The sequence below is a fragment of the Dipodomys merriami genome, unplaced genomic scaffold (assembly GCF_024711535.1).
Source record: "Dipodomys merriami isolate MVZ:Mamm:240054 unplaced genomic scaffold, mDipMer1.0.p SCAF_3, whole genome shotgun sequence".
Taxonomy (NCBI): Eukaryota; Metazoa; Chordata; class Mammalia; order Rodentia; family Heteromyidae; genus Dipodomys; species Dipodomys merriami.
The window spans coordinates 64,803,110-64,823,899 of NW_027204492.1; the positions used below are offsets into that span (position 1 = coordinate 64,803,110).

Here is a 20,790-nt window from a genome sequence, read left to right on the forward strand (position 1 = left end):
ACTGCACAGTAGAATAACTAAGGCCCTGCAAAGACACAAGTGGGATTTATAGGACAGTTGAGACATTTAAAAGCAACTATGGAAAGGGTGAATTTTTTCTAAATATATGAAGTGCAATGTATGGAAATATCACAGCAAAGCTGCCTCATTACAATTTTTTTAGTAATTTAAAAAATTTTTATTTTATTTTTTGTTTATGTGGTGCAGAATTGAACGCAGGGCTTCATGCATGCTAGGCAAGCACTCTACCACTAAGCCATATTTCCCAGCCCTACAAATGTATTTTATTTTAAAAAATTAAGTAAGCTGAGCACTGGTAGCTCTCGCCTGTAGTCTTATCTGCTAAGGAGGCTGAGATCTGAGGAACTTGATTCAAAGCCAGCGGGAGAAGGAAAGTCCATGAGACTCTTATCTCCAATTAGCCACCAGAAAACCAGAAGTGGCTTTGTGGCTCAAGTGGTAGAGCGCTTGCCTTGAACTGAAGACCTCAAGGACAATGCCAAGGCCCAGAGTTCAAGCCCTATGACTGACAAAAAAAAAGTACAATAATTAAAAAATGAAATGCTAGACTTTACCTGGAAACTGAAAAACAAATGGCCTAGATATACTTACAATAAACTGATTTAACCTATAACAAGAAAAAAAATTGACTATTTGCTTGAAAATAAGATAAAAATCTCCCTTCCAAGTTGTTCTCATTGGTTCCTCCCAAAGTACGTGTGTGTGTGTGTGTGTGTGTGTGTGTGTGTGTGTGTGTGTGTGTGTGTCCGTTCTGGGGCTTAAACTTAGGCCCTTAGTTTTTTTCACTGAAGTCTGACACTCTACCACTTGAGCCACAGCTCCACTTCTGGTTTTTGTTTTTAACTGGAGATAAGACTCTTACATACTTTCCTGCTTAGGCTGGCTTCAAACCTTTATTATCACTAGAACTTACCCTACGTGAGTATCAGCCTCTTCTTGTTTAATTAAATCAAAAGGCATATCTGCACAGAGTTCTTCTAAGTTTTAAAACTGCCCTATCTCTAATGAAAGATTATAGATGTATTGTAGATGTACCTCAGGTCAGGCTAATGGCTGTGATTTGGTTCTAAAGAAAAACAAATGAGCTCTGTATTATTCTAGCCAACTCCCTGCATAAAACCATTGAGCTGCAAAAAGAAAGGATTTCTTTTTTTTTTTTTTTAAAGGGAAAGCTGGGCTCTCGTGTTTCCTGCTTGTAATCAATCCTAGTTATTCAGGAGGCTGAGATGGGAGGTGTAAGGTCCACTCCTGGATGGCGAGCAGACTCCACCCTCCTCGCAGCAAAGTCTCCACCCAGTACCTGCGTTACCTAGGCAACTGGGACACCTGGAAGAGGTCACATCTGCATCTGCTGATGTCACATCTGAATTTGATGTGGCCACACCTTTCCCCACCCATACCCTACATAAGGGCTAGCCCAGGCCCAGACTCCCCCCCTTTTTAGCTCTTGCTGCTCTTCTCTTGCTCTCTTGCTGCCCCCTTTTTTCTCTCTCTGTTCGTTTCTAGCTCTTGCTGCTCTTTTCTTGCTCTCTTGCTCTCTCTCTTTCCCAGCCACGTGGAGTGCCAACCTTGCCTGGTCCCAGCAGGTCTACTACCCCTTAACCTGAATACCACGTGAGTGCTACTGTTCTTACCCCTCTCTCTGCTCTTTTCTCTCTTTCCTCTCTTCCCAGCTCTCTCATATTCCCAGGCCTTTCCCAGCCACGTGGAGTGCCACCCTTGCCTGGTCCAAGCAGGTCTACTGAATAAACCTACCACTTATCTGAATACCACGTGCGTGCTGTTGCAGTTCTTACTCGGCCACCTCTTTTTAAAAACCTAACATAAATGGTGCCGTGACTCGGATAAAGGCTTAAAGTCAGGATAGCTGGGATTTCTCTGTTTTTTTTTTTCCCTCGTTTTTCTTTTTTTTTTTTTTTTTTTTTGTTCTTCCCTTTTTGCTCTGAGGAATACCCGCAGTTCTGACGGCCTTTTGCGAACCCATCTGTCTGCGGTGGAATCAACGCATCGATACCATTGCTGCCTTCACATCCACGTCCACACTTCTCTACTCTGGTGAGTGAAACTACTCTACGGCTCTCTGTTACTCAGTCTCTGTCCAGACGTGGCGCTACGCCAGAGAGCTCCTACGGCCTTTAGCTGAAAGGCGGTCACCTCTGAAGCCGAGGACGCTTGGCTTTGGGGGCTTGGCCATTTCTCTCTAGAGGGCTCTGGGGGAATTCGGGACGCCGCTTCTGCCTGGTCAGCTCTCCTTCACTCACCAGACTGACTCTCCTACTCATTTAATGGGGTGCTACGAATCACGCCTGAGCCGTGAAACCCCTTTGAAATGTCTCCCGCGCTCCCTGGAAAGCCAGAGAGCCTCATTTTTATGCCATTCTCAGAAGCACAGTTTTTGCTACTGCAATGGTAAATGGTCAGAAGTTTAATTTCAGGCTCTTTGCTCTCTCTGCCATTCATGGGCAACTTTCTACCCTTTTTTTCTACAACTTTTTGGCTTGTGCCTTGAAGAGTGCGACGCAGGCTGGGTCCCAGGGACCCCCCTCTAGGTTCCCTCTCAAAGGCTAGCCAATGTAGGCTTAATCTATTCAGGCTTTCTTTGCATTCTTTCAGAAATTCACCATCTTGAATCCGCCATCTTGGCCACGTGGTGGGTTAAGGGTTTGGCCCCATCTGACCCTTAACCTTCCACTAAGTTTACTACTCCATCTATTCTAAGGTGCCTTGCTAACAAGTTGCTCTTTTCACAGGCCCTAGTAACTGAGGCCCAACCATCTGATGTGCTTTGTTAGCAAAGATGTCTAAATGTTGTCAAAATTTTAGGTTTTGAGTTTTGCCTTTTTTGTTTTGTGTTGTGTATTCTACTACTGACTACATGGTTCTAAAATACTGGGCATATCTATGCTAAAATTTTCATCACATCTAATGAGTTTTGTCATTTCAGAATATTTGTTGGCAATTCTTGATAAGAACCAGGTAAGTTCTACTTATTCTACTTGATCTCCTTGTTGCCTTAATTGGAAATAATAAAGGGCTTTTGTGGCAAAGATTTCAGTTCAAAGCCAGCTCGGGCTAAAAAAAATCCCTAAGACTCCGTCTCCCAGCTAAACTCTGCAAGTGGTACTATAACTCAGTGTGGTAGAGTGCTAGCCTTGAGCAGAAGTGCTCAGGGACAGTGCCCAGGCCTTGAGTTCAAACCTCCTTGAATACTAGTGGTACTATAACTCAAAGTGGTTCAGTGCTAGCCTTGAGCAGAAGTGCTCAGGGACAGTGCCCAGGCCTTGAGTTCAAACCTCCTTAAATACTAGTGGTACTATAACTCAAAGTGGTTCAGTGCTAGCCTTGAGCAGAAGTGCTCAGGGATAGTGCCCAGGCCTTGAGTTCAAATCTTGAATACCAACTGGGACAAGCCATCCCAGCAACGAGCACCTAGACTCAGCCAGTCTAGGGAACAAGGGAACGTGGAAAGGAGTAAGAGGAGATGATGTCACATCAGCTACTTTGTGCCTGCCCTTTCAAAATTAACCTGAGCCAGGAGGTCAGCAGAAGTAAGAAGCCTGCCCATCCAATGTCTATACCTGTCTACCTATTAACTGAACAGGAATTTATATTCTTGCCTTTGTCACCTGACTTCTCTACCTAGTCGCCAGATGTCAGAAGTAACTAGGGTCATTTCTAACAACATTTTCAGCCCAAGTCCTAACTCTTGCCATTTATTTGCTCTCTAGTATTTTTTTTCCAGCCTCTCAATGCTCATGAGACTTCTCCAGATTTCATCTAAGGACTCACGCCACCAAGGGACAGCTGCTGTTCACTGCCTTCTCTGGGAGGAGACCAAATTCCAGCCTTTTACCCCTATTGTCGACGCCCCTTGTCAGCAGGAAGTAGCCAGAGAGAATCCTCGCCCTATTTCATGATTATTAAAAGGCTGGAATGTAAGGTCCACTCCTGGATGGCGAGCAGACTCCACCCTCCTCGCAGCAAAGTCTCCACCCAGTACCTGCGTTACCTAGGCAACTGGGACACCTGGAAGAGGTCACATCTGCATCTGCTGATGTCACATCTGAATTTGATGTGGCCACACCTTTCCCCACCCATACCCTACATAAGGGCTAGCCCAGGCCCAGACTCCCCCCCTTTTTAGCTCTTGCTGCTCTTCTCTTGCTCTCTTGCTGCCCCCTTTTTTCTCTCTCTGTTCGTTTCTAGCTCTTGCTGCTCTTTTCTTGCTCTCTTGCTCTCTCTCTTTCCCAGCCACGTGGAGTGCCAACCTTGCCTGGTCCCAGCAGGTCTACCCCTTACCTGAATACCACGTGAGTGCTACTGTTCTTACCCCTCTCTCTGCTCTTTTCTCTCTCTTTCCTCTCTTCCCAGCTCTCTCTCATTCCCAGGCCTTTCCCAGCCACGTGGAGTGCCACCCTTGCCTGGTCCAAGCAGGTCTACTGAATAAACCTACCACTTATCTGAATACCACGTGCGTGCTGGTGCAGTTCTTACTCGGCTTCCTCTTTTTAAAAACCTAACAGGAGGATTGTGGTTCAAAGCCAGTACAAGCAGAAAAGTCCCTGTGAAACTCTTATCTTCCGTAAACTACTTAGAAAAAGCCCGAGTGGCCCTGTAGCTCAAGTGCTAGAAGGCTAGCCTGGAGTGCAAAGAGGCTCAGGGACAGTGCCTAGTCCCTGAATTCAGGGACCAGCAAAGAAAAAAAAAAGGCAAGAGAAAAGAAAGGAGGTGGAGGGGGGAGAGGGAGGGAGGGAAATAGTGTGGGAGAAAGGAGAAGGAAAACAAAGAAGCAAAGTAAAAAGAAAAAAGAGGGTTGACATTCCATGCGTTTTTTGTAGTTTTTATAAGTATGGCAGTACTGGGGCTTGAACTCAGGGCTTGGCTTTTCTACTGAAGGCTGTATACTTATTTTTTGAGACAATCTCAGACTGGCCTTGAACTTAAAATCCTTGTACCTCAATCTCTCAAGTGCTGAGATTGGGCAAAAATTGCACTGTGGAAAGTTATCATTACTTTTCTGGTTGGTACTTATATTATCTAAATTACTAAATAAATCATTATTTTTTAATTTAATTTAATTTTATTTTTTTGCCGGTCATGGGGCCTGAACTCTGGGCTTGGGCGCTGTCCCTCAGCTCTTCAGCTCAAGGCTAGCGCCCTACCACTGGAGCCACAGCGCCACTTCCAGCTTTTTCTGTTTATATGGTGCTGAGGAATCGAACCCAGGGCCTCATGCTTGCAAGGAATGCACTCTACCGCTGTGCTACCTTCCCAGCCCCTAAATCATTATTTTTTGCTTGTATTGGGGCTTGAACTCAGGGCCTTGCTCTGTCACTTTGTTGTTTCATTCAATGTTAGTGTTTTACAGCTTGAGCCACAGCTCCCCTTTGGGCTTTTTGGTGGTCAATTGGAGATAAAAGTCTCATGGACTTTTCCTGTCTAGGCTGGCTTCTAACCATTATCCTCAGGTCTCAGCCTCTTGGGTAGCTAAGATTAAAAGCAAGAGCTACCAGTGCCTGGCTGAATAAATAATATTTAAAATTTTTATTTTGAATTAGTGTACTTTTTTAGTATGAGGGTGTTTCTTTGTAACATTTCCATACATGCATACCATGTACTTTGCTGAATAAATTATTAGTCAATCATACATTGTAATCTAGCTATCAAGTGATTTGGGGGGGCATCCTGGGGCTTGAACTGAGGGCCTGGGCCCTGTCCCTGGGCTTTTGTGCTCAAGACTAGTGCTCTTCCACTTGAACCAGGTGCTCTACTTCCAGCTTATTTTGGTTTCCGGCGATCAGTGACTTTTATCTCCAATTAACCACCAGAAAGCTACAGCTCAAATGGCAGAGCACACAAGGGGCTGGTGGCTCCTCCCTGTAATCCAAGCTACAGAGGAGCCTGAGATTTGAGGATTCAGGCTTGAAGTCAGCCTGGGGGGGAAAGTCCTTCGGACTCTTATCTCCAATAAGCTACTCATGGGTCTGGGAAGGTGGCTCAGTGGTAAAGTGCTTGCTTTGCATGCATGAGGCCCTCGGTTTGATTCCTCAGCACCACATAAGCAGAAAAAGCCGGAAGTGGGGCTGAGGCTCAAGTGGTAGAGTGCTATTCTACAGCTGAAGAGCTGAGGGACAGCGCCCAGGCCCAGAGTTCAGGCCCCACAACAGACAAAAAACAAAAACAAAAACAAAACTACTCAGAAAAAAAAAAGCCGGAAGTGGTGCTGTGGTTTAAGTGGTAGAGTACTAGCCTTGAGCAAAAGAAGCTCAGGGACAGCCCCCAGGCTGAGTTTAGGAGGGGGGGAGGGGAGGAGGAGGAGGGGGAGGAAGAGGGGGGGAGCGGGAGGGGGAAGAGGAAGAAAAGGCCTATAATCCTAGCTACTCTGGAAGTGGAGTTCTGAGTTCTGAGGATCAAAATTCAAAGCCAGCCCAGGCAGGAAAGTCTGTGAGACTCTCATCTCCAATTAACTACAAAAAGCCCCAGCTGGCTTTGAACTGCGATCCTCAGCTCTCAGCCTCCTGAGTAGCTATACAGGCGGGAGCCACTGGCACCTGAATGACATGCTGTATTAAAAGTAGTGCTAAATTTTAAGTAATATTACAGTTGACTAATTATCAGATACCATTAAAACAAACCCTTGAATGCTAATCTGTTTATACATAGACATATAAACCAAATTCTTAAAAAAATTGTACAGTATTTAGACTGTGGAGGCATCTAGGTTTCATCACAAAATAGTCACTTTTCAAAATGAATATTTTACACTTGCAATTAAAAGCAAAAGATTTGATACTTGCACGTACACAAACTGATAACAGAGGTAGGAAATTAAGAATTCCATTGGTTTGGAGAAGATGTTACATTTTGTAAACCACAGAATTGTTTTTATTGTTTTATATTGTGAAGTTGAAATTTCATGAATGAATATAAAAGAAATAGCTACTCTGGGACATATATACATGACAACAAGTCTTATGTAATTCAGCATGCATCTCACAGAATGACAAATCTCCCTTGAAAATCGAATATACTGGTGAAAGCGTCTAGAAAATAATCGCAGCGAATTTCCTCCTCCACCTAAATCAGTAATGAAGATAACATACAAACACTGAAAATATATGAGTACAGTCCTCCCTCCTGCCTTCCTTGCACCCCAAAGCAAAAGGACAACATATGACACACTACTCTGAAAGACAGTCTGCTCCCCATTTATTCTCAAGGTGAAGGTCTACTTGCTCTCCACTGGCTCAGACACGGTGAAGGTGAGTGTCTCTAGAACCAGACCCTGCACTCAAGATACAGTTTTGGGCTGGGAAGGTGGCTCAGTGATAGAGTGCTTGTCTTGCATGCATGAGGCTCTGGGTTCAATTCCTCAGCACCACATAAGCAGAAAAAGGTGCAAGTGGCACTGTGGCTCAAGTGGTAGAGCGCTAGCCTTGAGCTGAAGAGCTGAGCGACAGCACCCAGGCCCAGAGTTCAGGCCCCGTGACCAACAAAATAAATTCTTTATCTTTTAAAACCATTTAAAACTGGATTTCTTTTTTTTTAAATTAATTCTCTGTGTTTTATTTTATTTTTTTTTGTCGGCCGTGGGGCTTGAACTCTGGGCCTGGGCGCTGTCCCTCAGCTCTTCAGCTCAGGGCGAGCGCTCTACCACTTGAGCTACAGCGCCACTTCCTAAAACTGGATTTCTTAAACACGAATACAGGTGAATAGCCCCAATCTGAAACACTTAAGACCAGAAGTGCTTCAGATTTTAGACTTGTTTTTTGTCAGTTGTGGGGCTTGAACTCTGGGCCTGAGCGCCATCCCTCAGCTCTTCAGCTCAAGCTTTTCTATTTATTAATTGGAGATAAGAGTCTCACAGACTTTCCTGCCCAGGCTGGCTTTGAACTGTGATCCTCAGATCTCAGCCTCTTGTGTAGTTAGGATTACAGGTGTCAGCCACAGATGCCTGGCTCAGACTTTAAAAAAAAAATTTGGTTTAATTTTTTAAATTTTATTGTAAAGGTGATGTCCAGAGGGGTTACAATTACATAAGTAAGGTAATGAGTACATTTTTTTTGTTTTGTTTTGTTTTTTGTTTTTTGGTCTGGTCATGGGGCCTGAACTCTAGGCCTGGGCGCTGTCCCTCAGCTCTTCAGCTCAAGGCTAGTGCTCTACCACTTGAGCCACAGCACCACTTCCGGCTTTTTTCTTTTTGCTTATGTGGTGCTGGGGAATCGAACCCAGGGCCTCATGCATGCAAGGCAAGCGCTCTACCACTGAGCCACCTTCCCAGCCCAGTACATTGGTTTTTGAACAGTTTTACCTCCTTCCTCATTTTCTCCCCCTCCCCTGCCCCTCACTTTGTTGCTTTTATTCTGTTGCTTTTATTAGGTTTTCGAAGATTTTCATATACACAAAGAGACCTAAGTCTCTCAATATCAAGTTCATTTATGGTTCATATGCTACTCACACATATACCTAAAGTAATTTAAATAATTTTTTAGGGTGGGTGCCTGTGTTTTCACTGCAACCTGTCGTGTGACCTGGGGCCACTTGTGGCAATTTGTCAGTGCTCAAAAAGTTTCAGATTCTGAAGCATTTCAGATTTTTTCAACAAGGCATACTGAAGCTGTATTTATAAATTTTTAAATTGCCAAGGTCCACACCTTTTACTTGCCTCTCAAGTATGTCATTTTTCAGTGGCTCAGAGTCACTGCCACACACAATGGGAGAAGTACTCAAATTATAAATACACCTTGAAAGAGAATCAAATAAATACAAAGACCAAGGTATGTATATATGTATGTATGTATGTATGTATGTATGTATGGATGGATGGATGGATGGATGGATGGATGGATGGATGGATGGATTTGCTGGTCCTGAGGCTTGATTTCAGGGCCTGAGCTCTGTCCTTGAGAACCTTTTTGCTCAAGCACTCTACCACATGAACTACAGCTCCACTTCCGGCTTTTTCTGTTTATGTGGTACTGAGGAATCAAACCCAGGGCTTCATGCATGCTAGGTAAGCATGACCACTAAGCCACATTCCCAGCCAACGACTGAGTTTTAAATGCCCAAGTCAAAATACTCTTGTGTACTTTTATATCACTCTGGATTTGGGTAAGAAAGCAAGAAGTAATCTTGGTTCTCTGAGGCAAACTCTAAATGGAAGAAAACCCCAAGTTTTATCCTTTTTCAAATCTCTGCAGAGTTGTTATATATTTTTATCCACAATAGTGCTTTTTGAGAAATAGAAGTATACCACAGGAGTTTATAAATAGAATTAAAAAGGGGAGATTGGGGGGAGGAAAGTAGGAGAAAAATGAGGGAGAGGGTAATAAATTTGACAAGAAATGTACTTTTTACATTATGTAACTGTAACTCCTCTGTATATCACCTTTACAATAAAAAAAAGGATTAAAAAAATGAGCAGCACTCCTGGTAAATATAAACATTGTTCTGTCCCTCAATTCCTTCCTCTGTTTTGTTGGCATCTATGTCCTGGGCCTAAGACAGTCCTGCGAGTGTGCCCACTTGGCCCACCATGTCCTGAGTCCAGGGAACTGAAGTTCATAATGGGCCTAGATGTGATAGAGAATAAAGAGGGAAATGCTTTAGTTACTCTTCACTAGAAATTCTAGAGTCAATACTGAGAAGCAGTAGAAGCCTCCACTGGAGGCCATCCCTGCCCTTTCACAAAATGGTGCCCGTGTGGCCAGAGATCACCAGGAATTCTCTTCTATGTCTGGCCGTGGTAGAAGCTGGAGAGCAAAGCTCTAGGATTTGGGAAAAATAATTCATTTTTCATACTGCAGCTCTATGCAGATACTCCCAGTATAGACATCCTACTTTTTTTTCTTTGCCAGTTCTGGGGCTTGAACTCTGGGCCTGGGCGCTGTCCCTCAGCTCTTCAGTTCAAGGCTAGCGCTCTACCACGTGAGCCACAGCGCCACTTCGGGCTTTTTTTTTTTCTGCTTATGTGGTGCTGAGGAATCGAATCCAGGGCCTCATGCATGCAAGGCAAGCACTCTACCATTGAGCCACCTTCCCAGCCCCCCTGAGCTTCTTTTTTTTATAGCAACTTTTTTATTGTGATTAAGTGATCATATAAATTTCACAATAATGTGAGATGATACTTGGTTAAAGTCACAAACACATCCTAACCTTCATGGGGCAAATTGTCTTTATCATGGTCTATAAAGTTTATGACTTCTATGAGCTTTGATAATACACATCAAGTGATATATACATTTCTTTCTTTGTTTAGAGTAAGCTGTTCCCTCTTTCTTGCTCATTCCCTCCCTCCCATTGCTGCCATTGAGTTCCTTAGTTCATTTTGATCAATGACCAGTGCAGCTGATGGGTCCCACTGTTGTATGTTTTCCTGTTTCCCTCTGTTTCTGTGTCCTCCTCCTAGTTTCCCTCCGATGTGCACAGCAGCATGGGGTCATTTAGAAATGATTTGACCAAATCAGTGGAGGTCCTCGGTTTCTCAAGTCTTGTTTACTTTATCGTATCTCCTTATGTTTTGGATTTAACATCCACTCTTGGCTTACCTCACTCAGCATGATTTTTTCTAGTTCCATTCATTTCCCTGCAAATGCCATATTTTGTCCTTTCTAATGGCTGCATAATATTCCATTGTATATAGGTACCACAATTTTGGGATCTATTAATCTGTAGTGGGGCATCTGGGTTGTTTCCATATCCTAGCTATTGTGAACAGTGCTGCAATAAACATGGAGGTACATGTGTCCTTGTATACTGGTTCCTGTTGTTCAGGATAGATGCCTAGGAGTGGTATGGCTGGGCCATAAGGGAGGTCTATATTTAGCTTTCTGAGGACCCTCCAGACTGCTTTCCAAAGTGGTTGTATTAGTGTACATTCTCACCAGCAGTGTAATAGGGTTTCTCTTTCTCCGCATCCCCTCCAGCATTTGTCGTTGGCTGACTTGAGGATGTGGGCCATTCTGACTGGGGTAAGGTGGTATCTCAGGGTTGTCTTTATTTGCACTTCCTTTACAACCAGGGATGGTGAACATTTCCTCATTGTTTCTTTGCCATTTTTATCTCTTCTTCTGAGAAGTCCTCTTTAGTTCTGTTGCCCATTTAGTAATTGGTTTGTTGGGTTTGGGAGAGACCTGAGCTTCTTTTGCTCAAGGCTAGCACTCTACCACTTGAGCCATAGCTCCATTTCCTCCTTTTTTTTTTTTGTCAGTGTTGGGCTTGAACTCAGGGCCTGGGCGCTATCCCTGAGTTCTGTTCCAGGCTAGCACTCTACCATTTTGAGCCACAGAGCCACTTCTGATTTTTGAGTAGTTAATTGGAGATGAGTCTCCTGGGGACTTTTTTTTTTTCTTTTTGCTGGGCTGGCTGAGTAGCTAGGATACAGGTGTGAGCCACTGGTGCCTGGTGACACCCTCCTTCTGAAGGAGAAACTTGTTTTTAAATCCATATGTAAAGCAGGTAGATTATTCAGCCTCTTCTGTATGGGTTATGTGTAATGGCTCAAGCTTTTCAAATTGTGTGACAGGCTGTAGTTTTCACTCGTCATTACTTTGAATACAGGAAAGTGATTACTATTATGCATAAAAGCACAAGTTCTGGGTACATTTTCACATGTGGATTTTTTTCTTTTTTCTTTCTTTTTTTCCCTCCACTACCCAGGAGATAATCATCTTGGTGTTTTCTTGTTAAGCCCAAGAAGCAAGTTGGGGTTGGCTTAAGAGGATTTCCCCAAATAGAAGTCTGTATATTGTTAAGCAAGAGATCACCATGAGGCTTTCAAGACAATACCAAGGGGCTGAGAAGGTGGCTCAGTGGTAGAGCGCTTGCCTTGCATGCATGAGGCCCTGGGTTTGATTCCTCAGCACCACATAAGCAGGGGAAAAAAAGCCGAAAGTGGTGCTATGGCTCAAGTGGTAGCGTGCAGGCCTTGAGTTGAAGAGCTGAGGGACAGCGCCCAGGCCCAGAGTTCAGGCCCCACGACCGGACCCCCCCCTCCCCCCAAAAAAAGACAGTATCAAGTAAGTCTTCAATAGCAGATTGCATGGCAGGGTGGGAGAAAGCACATCATCTACTCATCAGTAGTGCATTTATTCATTATCTTCTGTCAGAACTCAGATATTGAGCCACTCTGGCAACCCTGTTCACCCAACTGCTGTTCCCTGGGTTCCCTGGAACTGGACTGGGGCTGGTGAGCCCACTCACAGCTGGCCTCCCTGCTTTGCCCCCTGCTGGCAGGCAGCACCACTGAGACACATTGGCTAAATTAAAAATGGATATGGAGTGTAAGTTCACCTTCAGTGGGACAAAAAGGGGGAAATCTGAAGCCAAGTATCTGGATTTGTTCTTGACTCAGAGCAGCTCAGCTTCTTTACAGAGTTGCTGGCAGAGTCCAATTAGGTTTTGCTTTGTTTCACCTAGTGGGCAAAATGTGATCTCTGTCTTCAACAATCTTGCTTTTTCATGGTGCAGCTTCTCAGATTGGAGATTCTGGACACAGTTAAGCTTCCTCTTGCGACAGCACTGGGCAGAAGTTCTGTTTTTGCTCCTTCTGCTGATATCATGGATTCAGTCCAATTGTTCTGGGGTCAGCTTGTGCATCTTCAACAAGGACTGAAAGTCATTTCGCAAGAGGGAGAAGATTCTCTGTGCATTAAATGGAAGTTTTACCTAATATTCTTGGTTCCTGCTGGGGCTCTGACACCCAATGATTTCCAATTTCCAAACTGCACGAACAGCCCTTGGTACTCAGAATATTTTTTTTGGGGGGGGGTCAATCTTGGGCTTGAACTCAGGGCCTAGGCTCTTTTGCTCAAGGCTAGTCCTCTACCACTTTGAGCCCCAGCACCACTTCTGGTTTTCTGGTGGTTAATAGGAGATAAGAGTTTCATGGACTTTCCTTCCTGGGCTGGCTTTGAACAGGGATCCTCAGATCTCAGCCTCCTGAGTAGCTAGAATTACAGGCGTGAGCTACCAGCACCCTAGTTTCAGAGTACTTATGAAGGAGCATTTGACAGTGCTTTAGGTTGCAAAAGTCCTCTGAGCTGGTTCTGGGCTCTCACTGATCCTGATATGTAACCAGGAACACTCAGATCACTTCTGGGAATAGATCTGTTCTCGACAATCTTTGGCTATAGCAGGTGACAGCTGCATTTGGCAAGGAGAGGCCGTGGGACAAATGTCACTCCAGAAGACTTTTGCCAGATGCTCTGCCACCTCTTGTTCCATGGTATTCCGATCATATGACATAAGGTTACCACCTTCCTTAGGGACCAGGTTGGGTTGCAAATCTTGACTTTCACCAAACACTTTCTCTTCTTTGACATCTACACCTGTCAAAGGTTTCTCTGTTTTCACTGTTATATTTTGCATTCCAGTGAAATTCTATAGTAGACAACAGGAAGATCTACAGAAGAACTGTGGTGGAAGAGAGTCCATTGCATTTGTTTGGGCACTAAGAAATAGGGTTGTTTTACTTTGTGTCTTCATGCACCTTGCTAACTTATTTTCTTCACATTTTATTTATTTAATTATTTGTGTATTGTCAGTCATGGGGCTTGAACTCTGGGCCTAAGAGCTATCCCTGGGCTCTTCAGCTCAAGGCTAGCACTCTACCACTTGAGCCACAGCACCACTTCCGGTCTCATGGACTGTTCTGCCCAGGCTGGCTTTGAACCATGACAAATCTCAGCCTCCTGAGTAGCTAGGATTACAGGTATGAGCCACTAGCGCCTGGCAGGTCTTCCCAATCCTGGGCTGCCCTTGGACATTTGTTCTTAGGCATCTTATTTGCCTGAGTAGCACCAGTATGAGTGTCATAGACCCTGGATTTCATAGCATGATTTTGATCAGTTTCAAATGCCTTCTGCAATTTTCTGCATTTAGAGCATAAAGATGGCAGGCCCCAAAACAAAGGATGGGGTAACAATGCTCAATAGGAAATGTACTCATGACCTTACTCATGTAACTGTAACCCCTCTGTACAGTCTCTTTACAATAATATATATTATATATAAAGAAAGAAAGATGGCAGGCCCAAGGCAGCATTCTTTTCTAAGCACAAGTCTGAAGGTGTCCTCTCGGTGAAGGCAATGATTTTACATTTCCTTGATATCTTTGGTGTACACTGAGGGCTCTGGACATTTTTATTTTCCAGAAAGTCTTCAACTTCATTAAGTCCTAGATCTTCCTGGTCTGAAAGTGAAAACTGAAGGTCTGTTTTCTGACAGTGTGATGAGGAGCACTTTTTTCTTGGGCATTCTTGCTGCTCTGCAATGGAGTCCATAAATTTGACAAACTGAAAGCAAGGTTCCTCAGTGTTGTGTACACTTAAGAACTGCACACACCTGCAGACTTCATCCACATTGTTTTTACTCAAAATCAGTTTAGCCATGCAGGCAAACTGAATTAAGGGTTCAAATCCCTTTACTATCACCTCTTTGGGCAGCATGGTGCTCAGCTTGGCATTGATCTGGTCAACATTCCTGCTGTGGAAACAGCTGCTGCATGCAACCAGTACAGGGAGGTGGACCTGGAAGTGCCTGCCCTCCAACACCATGGTGACATCACACAGCCCATTCTTCTTCCTATGCTCCTAGAGGTTGAGCAGTAAGTTCGTGCTGTGCACCAAGGATTTGTAAGTGAACAATGTTCTCACTTGGGAAGTGCAGCTTGCTTGTCATCCACCCAGCTGATACATGGTGTTTAGACCAGACTTGATGGCAGCCAGTCAGCTCCAGGTGGCTTGGACAGCGACCAGGTGACTCACTCCCTCTGCTTTGTCCCCACTGCTCTTCCTGCTGTCCAGTGTTTGTTTTGTTTTGTTTTTTTTTTAAAGAAAAGTGTGTTGTTGTTGTTTTTTTGGTCGGTCGTGGGGCTTGAACTCTGGGCTTGGGCGCTGTCCCTGTGCTCTTCAGCTCAAGGTGAGCACTCTACCACTTGAACCACAGCACCACTGCCAGTTTTCTAGTGGTTTAATGGAGATAAGAGTCTCACGGACTTTCCTGCCCAGGCTGGCTTTGAACCGAGATCCTCAGATCTCAGCTTCCTGAGTAGCTAGGATTACAGGTGTGAGCCACCAGTGCCCAGCTAAGAAAAGTTTTTTTAATGGAAAATAAAGCTGAAAAAATTCTAAAAAAAACCCAAACTCCATAAAAAAATCCTAAAAAATATGGTTTTATTTTCTTAAAAAAATATTGTATAAGCCAAGCACAGGTGGCTCACACCTGTAATCCTAGCTACTTAGGAGGCTGAGATCTGAGGATGGCTGATAGAAACCAGCCTGGGCAGAAAAGTCCATGAGACTCTTATCTCCAATAAACTATTCAGAAAAAGCTGGAAGTGGTGCTGTGGCTGAAGTAGTAGAGCACTAGCCTTGAACACAAAGAGGCTCAGGGACAGTGTCCAGACCCTGAGTTCAAGCTCCAGGACAGGTCCCAAAAAAATACTGTATAAGTCCCTACTACTCCCCGCCCTTTCCCCCAGCAGCCCTCCTTGTGTCCTTTCTCCTAAATACCCTGCCCTCACCCCTCCACTATTTATTGTTCTTGCTTTTGTACTCCTACTTCCCAATTATCTACCCAGAATGTTCACTCCAGTGTTTTCTTTTTCTTTTTTCTTTTTCTTTTTTGCCAGTCCTGGGGCTTGAACTCAGGGCTTGGGCATTGTCCCTAAGCTTCTTTTGCTCATAGCTAGACCATTCGAGCCACAGCACCCCTTCTGGCCTTTTCTGTTTATGTGGTACTGAGCAATCCAACGCAGGGTTTCATGCATGCTAGGCAAGCACTCTACCACTAAGCCACATCCCCAGCCCCCACTATAGTGTTTTCTTACTTTGTTCTTTCCCCCTCAATTTTGGTGAGCTTTGTGCTCACAGTCCCAACTTCCTCAGCATGCAAGAACTGTCTCCCTTTTCTTTTCTGGGATTCAATAATCATTTCCCCCTATCATGCCCTCTCCCGAAGATCTAAACAGGAGCAAGCAAGCTGTCTCCTGCCCAAGTCCTCTCCCAACTCCCATCCACCCATCCCCACCTCAACAAATGGCATAATCTCCCCCTAGGCAGCCTTAACCAGGAAAAACAAAAACAAAATAAACTTTCCAGCCTTTGCTTTTTCTTATTCTATAGGACCCTTTCCCCTCCCTCCACATATCTACGCACTTCTATAAGAAGAAATCTTTCTCGGGGACTCAATATTTTCTTAGTCTTGTTGTCCCATACTTTTCTTCTTCTCCAAGAGGCAGGGTCTTCTCACCAAAGAATCTTCCTCCCTTCTCCCTGAGGCTGTGTATATCTTCCCAGGATCCTCAGATGTCTCCCCCTCCCCCCGCCCCCGGGGGCGTTTCTATCAAGCTCAAGAGCCCTTTTTCAGCTTAAGGACCCCAGACTCCTTGCCCTGCTAGCATCCAATGAAGACATTGCTCTCCACCATGCTGGCCTCCAGAAAATTCTCTGCTGTGGTCTTGCCATGCTGCTACTTGAGGTGTCGCCTAATGGCAGACTTGTGGGCGAAGTGCACATTGCAATAGGAGCAGGGAATGCACTGAGCTCCTGTGTGTAGGTTGAGGTGGCCATGCAGTGTGGACTTCTGCATGAAATATTTGCTGCAGAGGCCACACGAGTGTGATTTGATGCCATGGTGCATGTTCATGTGGTGGCTGAGGTTGCTGCTATGGTTTTACAGCTTGCTACCACGTGGGCACATGAAGATGAAATATTGTGCATGCACGTGGACCAACTTTTCCACATCTTGGAACACTTCTGGGCACTTGATGTTGTTTAAGGGGGTTTCCACTCAAAAAGACCCCTGGCAAGGGCCCTTGGCTGCCCCTTGCCCCTAGGCTGCTCCTGCCCTCTGAGCAGCCATGGCCACTGCTGCTGCTTCCATCAGGCCCAACCTCAAGGAATCAACAGCAGGCCTTCCCCTCCTGTGTCCCCCAACAGGTTGTAGCAAGGTTTCAGGACTCCTTGTGGTGGAGCTACAATGTTGGGGGCCACATTACTTTGGGCTAGCTCTCCAAGATGGCTGGCTGCTCAGAGCCTGCCTCCTAAGCCTCCAGGAAGTTTGAGGTGTGCCTGCCACCTCAAGGGCAGACTCCACCTTCATGACTCTGATGTCAGATACCTCTTCCTCTTCCTTCTTTCCCCTCCTCCACAAAGATGTCAGATACCACCTCCTCCTCCTCCTCCTCCTCCTCCTCTTCCTCCCCCCTCCCCCCTTCAGTTCTAGGTCCTTATCTTTTGGGAACTCTAGCTTCACAGACCGTTGGAGAGGAAGGGATAGGGAAGGTGGGGGTAGGGCTTGCCGTCTGGCATTGGGGTCCTGCCTGGAGGGAGGAGTGACTTGATGGCACTGACACTACTCACCACCCCATCCTCCTTGAGGCCTATTTTGGGTTCCATGAACTGGCTAAGGGTGTTCTATCATTTCTTCACCATGTGTTTCATTTGCAGGTACGAGATAGCTGTTGGGCAGTTGACGTTGTCTCTGACAGCAAATTCTAGGGCGCCCTTGCAGCAGGAGAGGAGCAGGTTGGCCATGATGAATGCACTGTGCATCAGGGAGACCTGCAACTCGAACCAGGGGCTTAAGCAAGAATGGGTCCCTAAGAAAGGGCGAGCAGGCGGCCATGATGACCTGGTGGCCACGGAACTTGAGGCTGGTGGGCTACAATGGGTAAGTCGCAGACTCGCTCTTTGGTCCGGAATTGGTTCATGTTCCTCCAGGCAGCTGCAAGCGCAAGACTTCCACCCACCCCAGAGGCCTTTGTAGCGGGAATGCCGGGCAACCCTGGCCAGGCTCCGAGGGCTGGTTTTTTTTTTTTTTTAAGCTTCTTCCCCCCTTCCCCCCCCCCCCCCCGCCTCCCGCCTCACATGGGCAGGGCCTGGGCAGCGCGCAGGTGCGCAGAGCCAGTAGAGCCTGTAGGTAGATGTGGGGGGGGGGGAGGGGCGAGAACTGCTAGCCTGAAGTACATTCCAGGCTTTGCCCGCTCCGCGGCGTGCTCAGATCCTGAGTAGTGCGCAGGCGCTGGAGGATGCAAGGAGCACGCGTGCTGGCACATGTCGGGTCGATTCCACGTGGGTAACTCCCCAGTCAGAGCACAAATGCAACCCCTTCCCCTACAATACCATCTTGAGCCATTGCAGGGGGTGGAAATGCTCATCCCCTCTCCCCAAAGCCATGTCACTGCAAAGGCCTGGGTGTGGGGTAGCATATGACCCTCTTCCCATTAAGCACAAATGACTCTTTTATAGTTATTTTATTTTATATTATTTTTTGTCCATTGTAGTGCTTGAATTTAGAATCTGGGTACTGTCTCAGAGCTCAAGGCTAGTGCTCTACCAGTTTGAGCCACAACTCCCACTTGTGTTTGTTTGTTTGTTTGTTTGTTTTTTCTCAAAGCCTTTTTATTTATCCAAAAGGTTCTTTCTTTGCTAGCAATTTAGAGACCTCTGGCATCCTAGGCCCACACAGCTTCCTGTTTTTATTTAGCTTTCTGATTCTGTGCTTGTGCCTTCAGCACTTTCACGACGATTTGCACGCTTGATCCTGTCCCAGACACATTTGGCACACATGGAACCACCATAGGCTCTGCTGACATGTTTTTTTTTTGTTGTTGTTGTTGTTTTAGACAATCGCATGAGGACTTTAGGTCTCACAGCACGAACCCTCCCCCCCCCCTCCCCCCGCCAGCCTGGACATACACCACATGCAGATTTTGGTGCTTTTCCGACCTTTTTGGTATAAAGGTAAACAAGCCAGGGGTTCTGGAAAGCTTGTTTTTTTTTTTGTTTTTTGTTTTTTTTTTTTTTGTCGGTCGTGGGGCTTGAACTCTGGGCCTGGGCGCTGTCCCTCAGCTCTTCAGCTCAAGGCAAGCACTCTACCACTGAGCCACTTCCGGTTTTCTGGTGGTTTATTGGAGATAGGATTCTCACAGTCTCTCCTGCCCGGGCTGGCTTTGAACCGCGATCCTCAGATCTCAGCCTCCTGAGTAGCTAGGATTACAGGCGTGAGCCACCAGCGCCCGGCGAAAGCTTGGTTTTGTTAGAGGCTGTATTGTAGGAAAGCCTACGGTATGTCAATCGCTGGATCATTTTGATGGCCTCTAGACACTGTCCCCGGAAGAGCCACTTGTGGTTTTTGAGTAGTTAATCAGAGATGAGTCTCACAGGGACTTTTCTGCCCAGCTTGGTTTGAACTGTGATCTTTAGATCTCAGCCTCCTGAGTAGCTAGGATTACAGGTGTGAGCCTAGCCAGACTCTTATTTAATCGGACTTCATTGCCTCCCTCCTCTACCACCTCCTCCCCTCCCCCTCCCCCTCCTCCTTTTTTTTTTTTTTTTTTTTTTTTGCCATTTCTGGGCTTGAACTCAGAATTCAGGGTGTGAGCACTGTCCCTCAGCTTCTTTTGCTCAATGCTAGCACTCACCACTTGAGCCACAGCACCACTTCTGGCTTTCTCTGTTTATGTGGTACTGAGGAATCAAACCCAGGGCTTCATGCATGCTAGATAAAGGACTCTACCACTAAGCCACATTCCCAGCCCCTCATTGCCTCCCTTCTTAAAACCAGGAGGCTCAGTTTACAAATCTGAGGGCTACTGTTGACTGCTGCCCTTCTTCTCAGTGAAAGGTACAAAGCAATAAACATCATGCATCTTCCCCTCACCCCTTCAACACCCCTTTGCCTCTGGCTCAAGTTGCTCAAACTACAGATTTCCCTCTTATCCTTGTCCCCAGGTTTGAAACACATAGCCCCCTGCTTTCCTCTGGGATATAAAAGGGGGTAAAGAGGCAAAGAGAACCCTTTTGGGCCTCTCCTCTCTACACACTACACTGCCCCTTCCACCTCCATCAAAATGGTTAGAGATGTGATAGACTGAAGATTATTCAACCTGACCCAAGGCTGCCTCCTGCCTTTTGTTTATTTAAAAAAATTTTTTTTTTGCCAGTCCTAGAGCTTGAACTCAGAGTCTGGGTAATGTGCCTGAGCTTTTTTTTGGTCAAGGCTAGCAATGTACCACTTGAGCCACAGCACCACTTCCGACTTTTTTTGTTTATGTGGTAGTGAGGAATTAAACCCAGGGCTTCATGCATGCTGGGCAAGCACTCTACCACTAAGCCACATTTCAGCCCTGCCTTTTCTTTTGTAAAGAAGTTTTCATTTTGTTTTGTACTTGCCCTGTGGGGCTTCTCCTGCTTTGCCAGGGGAGACTTTCTTAATTTAACAGATGAGAATATTTTGAAACTCTGAAGAAAAAAAAACAGAAGTGGAGCTTTGGCTCAAGTGGTAGAGCGTTAACCTTGAGCAAAATAGCCCAGAGTTTAAGCCCTAGGACCAGGAAAATAAATGGGTAGTGGCATGGCTCAAGTGTTAGAACACATGCTAAGCAGTACTGAGGCCTTGAGTTCAATTTCCTATACAACCATAAAAGAATAACAACAACAGCAGCAAAAAGCAGTTTGACACTGGAAGACCAGCTACTTGCCTCCCTGTTTCTCGCCTCATGTGCATCCTCAGACTTATTCCAATAATCTGTTAAAATATAGTGAATTACTATTAAGTTTTGGGTATGCAGACTCATGCCACACTTCAGGATATAAAAAACAACAATAACAATAACAACACAAAAACCTGGTCAGGGGCTGGGAAGGTGGCTCAGTGGTAGAGTGCTTGCCTTGCATGCATGAGGCCCTGGGTTCGATTCCTCAGCACCACATAAGCAGAAAAAGCCAGAAGTGGGGGCTGGGAAGGTGGCTCAGTGGTAGAGTGC

At 45.6% G+C, this 20,790-nt stretch overlaps 1 protein-coding gene and 2 pseudogenes across 1 annotated transcript; all 3 read right to left on the bottom strand.

Moving 5' to 3' along the window:
* Positions 1-12,283: 12,283 nt before the first annotated feature.
* LOC138839826 (transcription regulator protein BACH1-like) lies at positions 12,284-15,953 on the bottom strand (annotated as a pseudogene).
* A 462-nt stretch (positions 15,954-16,415) lies between these two features.
* LOC138839827 (zinc finger and BTB domain-containing protein 12-like) lies at positions 16,416-17,733 on the bottom strand (annotated as a pseudogene).
* A 772-nt stretch (positions 17,734-18,505) lies between these two features.
* Positions 18,506-19,111, bottom strand: LOC138839504 (large ribosomal subunit protein eL34-like). Its single transcript, XM_070039075.1, has 2 exons — positions 19,040-19,111; positions 18,506-18,784 (listed from the first exon to the last, which is right to left on the bottom strand). Exons 1-2 carry the CDS (start codon positions 19,109-19,111, stop codon positions 18,506-18,508), a joined length of 351 nt encoding a protein of 116 aa, XP_069895176.1.
* Positions 19,112-20,790: the final 1,679 nt, after the last annotated feature.

Coding starts and splice junctions, on each gene's coding strand:
- LOC138839504 (XM_070039075.1), bottom strand. CDS start 19,111: ATGATCCAGCGATTGACATACCGTAGGCTTTCCTACAATACAGCCTCT. Junction 18,785..19,039: donor AAACCAAGCTTTCGCCGGGC/GCTGGTGGCTCA, acceptor CAAGCTTTCCAG/AACCCCTGGCTTGTTTACCT.